The sequence below is a fragment of the Centruroides sculpturatus genome, unplaced genomic scaffold (assembly GCF_000671375.1).
Source record: "Centruroides sculpturatus isolate CEXI.00-Female unplaced genomic scaffold, Cexi_2.0 scaffold27, whole genome shotgun sequence".
NCBI lineage: Eukaryota > Metazoa > Arthropoda > Arachnida > Scorpiones > Buthidae > Centruroides > Centruroides sculpturatus.
In genome coordinates, this window is record NW_019384318.1 from 1,481,321 (window position 1) to 1,487,006 (window position 5,686).

The following is a 5,686-nucleotide window of genomic DNA, read 5'->3' on the forward strand; positions in this document are numbered from 1 at the left end:
CGAATATGGTTGGTGCGATAGCATGTCCCCTCTAAGTTATAACAGTTTCTGACGAGTTACCAAACTTGTGTGAAATTTGACATTATCGTGGTAAAACACTACACCTGTTTTGTTGATAAATTCTGGCCACCTTTTCTGTTTGATGATATTACTCAATTTGTTTACTCGATGGCAGTACNACTCTTGTTTTTTTAAGATAAAAAATTATACAAAATATATAATTTAAAGGTAAAGAAATCAATTTTTTAGTAAGAATAACATAGAGTAATTTAGAAAAATTAAATAATCGAATCTTTCCATGCGAACTGATGTAATTTAAAATAAAGACAATTGATGCACTAGAATTTCTTTCTCGATTAAGTTTTAATGATATCTTCATCGTCTCGAGGATACTTTAACCTTTGGGAATAACAAAACATTGTTCTTCTGGTATCATTACAGCGATAGAGTCAGATTCTGTCGTCATTTATTTTCTGAGACAACAGCTAAGATTGGTGTGTGACAACTGACTTTAAGGTGAGACAGGTATAGATAGAAGGAAGCCAATCAGCATGAAACAAATTAATGATCAAATAACAGACAAAGACATCTGTTGAGAGAAATGTTCCCACGTCTGCTATTTGTCTCTATTATCTGCAGTTCAATATTTTACCTGCTATATATATATGTATATTGCGACGTTTCGCAGATTCAATGCTTTGGTACACATGAACGTACAAAAGAAATGTCGTACGATGAGCAATGATCGACTAATGAGAGAAATTTCTTACATTAATTGCTACTTCATTCTTTTATAACTGCTCTAACCCGGCAATTTTGAGAAATTTCTGACCAAAGCTTAAAATGCTACCCTACTTTATGCAATTTTATCAAAAACACGAACTTTGCAGTGAAAATTGGGCTTAAGTTTTGCGTGGGTGAGAGAAATTCCCCAACGAGCAACCAAACTGAAATAAACCAACCTAATCCCGGATAATTTTTAATCCTTAATGCCAATGTTTTTGTCTGATTGCCGAGTAATACCACATTGCCAATCTGGCCATAAATCACTTTGATATGATTATTAGCGAATGGCAAAAACAATTATGTGGCAGTAACACAACTCAAACCTCCGCTGATTAATATGGCAAAAGTTTTGGGAAGCGGGCAACCTCTCCAATCAATTTTACACCCATAAATTAAACTGCGACTACATCGGCAAGCTCTCTGGTATCTACTAACGGATAACGCGATGGTGTCGGCTCATTGCGCAATGCCTTAGACGCCGTTTCATAAAAACTACAATTAATTATTGTATTGAAACCTTTGTTATTTTGAAATTTAAAGGTCAGAACAGTTATAAAAAAAGGAAAACTTTGAAAGGCAAGTATTAATTCTTTTTTTTTCCCCATAACGTGTTACCCGGGAAGCACTCGAGTCATTTTTTAAGACATTCTTTTTCAAATTTTCTAAGCAAGAAATCATAATACTAATATAGTACGTGCGATACAGACTGATTAAATATGCGGTGGTCGAGATATTGCAATATACATGGGCCAATAATTTATTATACATGTGTATATATATATAATTGCATTTTTTTTTTTTTTCTCCTTCCTTCAAACTATCAATACAATTCGGTTTTAAAAAATCTATATATAAATATTCTTCCAAAAGCAGAACAAAAATATACATTTTACTGTACACGTTTTGTCGTCTTCACTTTCACGAAAAACATTTAAAGGTATATTGCGACGTTGCCAAACCGTGCGGGCACGTGCCCCACACCTCTCAACGTAAAGTAAAGCGGTTTTGCAAGCAAGTGACGATCATATACTATGTAATGTAAATAATTAGGCATGGTTTTTAAATGTGTTGGTGAAATGGTCCGATCGGTCCTCTCCTCCACACCGGATGGTCGGTAGATTTTTGCGCGTAAAACCGTTTCCGCACTTTGGTCGGTCGACAAAAAAAGGCCTGGGCAGAGACGGAAAAGGACGGTTTCCAGAAAGAAGAAACCGAACGTAATAGTTACAAAATCTTCTCACATGCCTTTCGCAGCACATCTGCCACCCGCTTTACGTCGGCCTCCTCAAACAGGGAATTGACAACCAGTCGAATGCTGGGTGCCAGAAGCGTGTGCTCTTCCTTGTCTAGGTAACGGGCAACGGTGAATGCAATGCCGTTTTGGTATCCCTGAAAATAATAACAAAGTGAATCGAATGTGAAAATATCAAGCAAAATTACTCGCGGTCAATTGAATCTGTTATTTTCAAGTTTCCCGCACCACCCTTGTCACAATACACCAACTCTTTCCATCTGTTATTTAATCATTAAATCTATTACCATTATTGTATCGTGTTTATTTTATCATTGGAAATACCTTAGCAATTCAACAATTGCAACAGATGTCGCAGAATGCATTACGGATCCAGCACATTTTTAGTCTACTGACAATAGTTTGTGGCCCATTACTCAATGTAGAGTAAAGTAAGGAAAAGCCACAGTACCGAAAAAAGCAATTATTCCTTTTTGTTTGGAACCATTAATGTTTCCAAACCAAGTTTCTGTTGCATGAAAGTATTGTTTCTCATTTTAAATTCAATTCTACATTTGAGAACACCAAAATACTTATGTGGAATAAGCATTTACATGCATAGTTTCCTTAGGGGACTACAGAGTCAATTTATGCAGATTAAAGATGTTTGATCCGTACGCAGTGCACAGAATGAAATAACTGTACTTCAAGTTAAATTGATAATTTCAATGTAGCGAGAGCAAAAGGTGGGTTTTGCAAACTTACATAATCGACTATCCTCTCGAGTTTCTTGATCTTCTCTTCCCTGGAATAATCACCCACTATATATAAATGCTTGACTGGGGAAATTTCGTCGGCACCCAAGCTCAACTGAGGAATCCTATTTTCAAAAAAGACATTGTCAGAATGTGATAAAACATCAAATTGAAATATTTCGAATGTCGTACCTTTGCAGTTCTTTATGCACAAGACTGGCATTCTCTCTCAGAGTGACCAAAACCTCTGAAGAAAAAGAATATTCAAATTACACTATTTGTAAATTCTCTGTTATTAATAGTTCTTATTAAAATGCAACTATCCACGTCAAAATGCGATCCGAAGTAAATGGGCAAAGGCAAAATTAAGTCAGCGTAAATGTCATTGGTGGTTTTATGAACAATATTAAAATATAACCAGATGCAATCAGTTTTTGACAAGGCAGAGAGGTGGCTCGATACATAACTGGCCAGGGTAAACAGTCACACCATTATTTTTGACTATTATTTATTGATCTTTCTTTACATAGGGATATTCAAAAAGATGAATCAGTTTTTGAATTTATTTCAAACAAACTGTAAGGAATGGAAACACATTCTACGCATCATTGGATAGAGGAACGTTTGAAGTTTTAAAAGACGGAACAAAACAGAACATCTAGGTAGGATTTTAAAACTTCGAACCTTCCTTCCTCTTTCTGGTGACATGCAGAATGGTTCCATCTCTTACAGATTGTTTGAAATAGAGCAGTTTTTGAGTTTATCTTTTCAAATAACCCTGTATATTGCAATATAGTATAGTTATATACTATACTATTTTGCAATTATTGCATCAGAATGTTATATGCGACTAAATTTGTCACTTAAAACCCCTAATTAACATCAAATGACGAGTATCGAAGCTTGGTGGCCATTTGTCCATTTTAAAAACAATTATGTATTAAACCGACTCGCGTCTCCGTTAATGAAATTTGCTTAAAGGTTTTCTTCTCTTACCCGGATTCGACTTCATGGCCTTGAGTGCTGCCAGAGCCACAGCCGCCTGTAGAGGAGGCAGAGAGGCAGAAAAACAGTATCCCAACCCAGACAGTCTCTGCAAGCAAATGAAGTTTCCTTCGTTTATGTGATTGTAATTAAATTTCGACAGTCTTGTAAATTAGGCAGGAAAGTTCTCACCTGATGATCCACTATGTACGAAGAACCGCAGCAGAATCCTCCATAAGAAGCCATCGCGTTCTCTAGACTGGCCACAATGAGATCCACTTCATCTACCTGAAGATAAAATAATTTTATTTATTTACATAATGAAACAAAAGCATCTGAATTTTACGAGGATTTATCAATCAGAGTATTTTTATATCTTTTCGTTGTTTCCACAATGAAAAGATATAAAAATACTTTACAAATTTTGATACTTTTAGAGATTTACAGGGTTCCTACTCAAATTCTTGTTTTGAATTCCCTGACTTTCCCTGACCAACTTTGTTCAAATTCCCTGACCCTCACATATTTTAGTGTGGAATATCGACATAACAAAACAGCATTTACTGTGAAAATTGAGTACATCTAGCCCTCTTTTTGCATGGTTGATATACTTCAAAGACTGCCACATTAAAAANCAAACGACATCCAATCCGCATCTGCATACCTACATTAATTAAAAGTAGTGTTGCAACTCAAAATTCAAATTTACAGCTAGACATTTTAATAAAAATAACCAAATCATATTGTTTCCATTAGAATTTTTTGATTTTTTTAGCTAGATTGTTCATAAATCTAGTAAATCTAGAAAAAATAGTTGAATTGGCAACTCATTAAAAGAAAAAAAGTTTCGTTGCCGCCATTTTGATTTCGGTTTCGGTGTAAAGGCCAGAGTTTTAATAATTATTTTTAATAATTTTTATTTATTATTTACTTAATTTTGCATTAAACTTCGTCTTTGCATAAAATTTTCTTAATGCAGACAAAATTTATTTATTTTAACCCTTAATTACAATTCTTATAATTATTGCCTTCATAATTTCACAATAAAATGTGTCCAGACCATTGTCATCACTCCTTTCAGATATGAAGTCCCCAAACTTTTTAGAATAGGGTTTTATGGACACTTTATTGCAGAGTATATCATACTGTTCTTTTGCTTTGACAGCACATTTCTCATCAATCCTGTCTGTATCATGTAGAACCTCCAGTAAAACATTGAAATACAATTTTCCAACATTTGATTGCATTTTAATAATTTCTGGGTCTAAGCTGCTCAAAGCTTTCACACATTTGTACTTGACAGGTCCCTTCTCAATAATCTTTTGTGTCATCACTTTCAGCACATTTCGACAATCTCTTAGAAAACACAGAATATCTTTGTCACTTACTTTCAATTCTTTTAAAACCTTTTTTGCTCCAAAACCAATATCCAAATTCTTCAGAGGTACCAAGTTTTCATTAGCATTTAAATCTATTTTTAGAAACTGCTTGTCGGTGACCCTGTCATTTTTCACAAACTTTCTCATCAGGTTCATTAATAATTGAACAACTGCTTTATAAAGATAGGGTGCAAGAGGTTTGTTGCTCTGAAATCGGGTGAGAAAGCTCTCACTTTGTGTACATATAGACCGAAAAAATAAAAGTTTAACTTTAATAAAAGGATCATTGAGTGCCTGTCTCAAGAATGTAGCCACCTTGCTGTCTTTCAACTTTGTACTGTTGTTTATAAATGTCTTCACAGATTCAACAACTACTGCTGCATGTTCTAAGCACTCACCATTCTCCAACCACCTTGTTGAACCAAACTTTTTGGGAAATAATCTGCTTCCACTTATAGCAATGTATTCGGCACGCCGAGTGGGTGAGTCTTTTAACAAGTAGTACAAATTCCGTAGCAGTGGTAACAAATTCCAATCTACTACTTTAAAAC

At 34.7% G+C, this 5,686-nt stretch overlaps 1 protein-coding gene across 1 annotated transcript in view; it reads right to left on the reverse strand.

Moving 5' to 3' along the window:
- Positions 1 to 782: 782 nt before the first annotated feature.
- Positions 783 to 5,686, reverse strand: part of LOC111624623 (serine palmitoyltransferase 1-like) — a 35,622-nt gene continuing 30,718 nt past the window's right edge. Inside the window, exons 10-14 of the mRNA XM_023367530.1 lie at positions 3,949 to 4,044; positions 3,769 to 3,865; positions 2,965 to 3,019; positions 2,783 to 2,897; positions 783 to 2,175 (exon numbers count right to left, since the gene is read on the reverse strand). Coding sequence (XP_023223298.1) covers positions 2,011 to 2,175; positions 2,783 to 2,897; positions 2,965 to 3,019; positions 3,769 to 3,865; positions 3,949 to 4,044 — 528 coding nt within the window. The 3' untranslated portion in view covers positions 783 to 2,010. The remainder of the gene's footprint in view (positions 2,176 to 2,782; positions 2,898 to 2,964; positions 3,020 to 3,768; positions 3,866 to 3,948; positions 4,045 to 5,686) is intronic.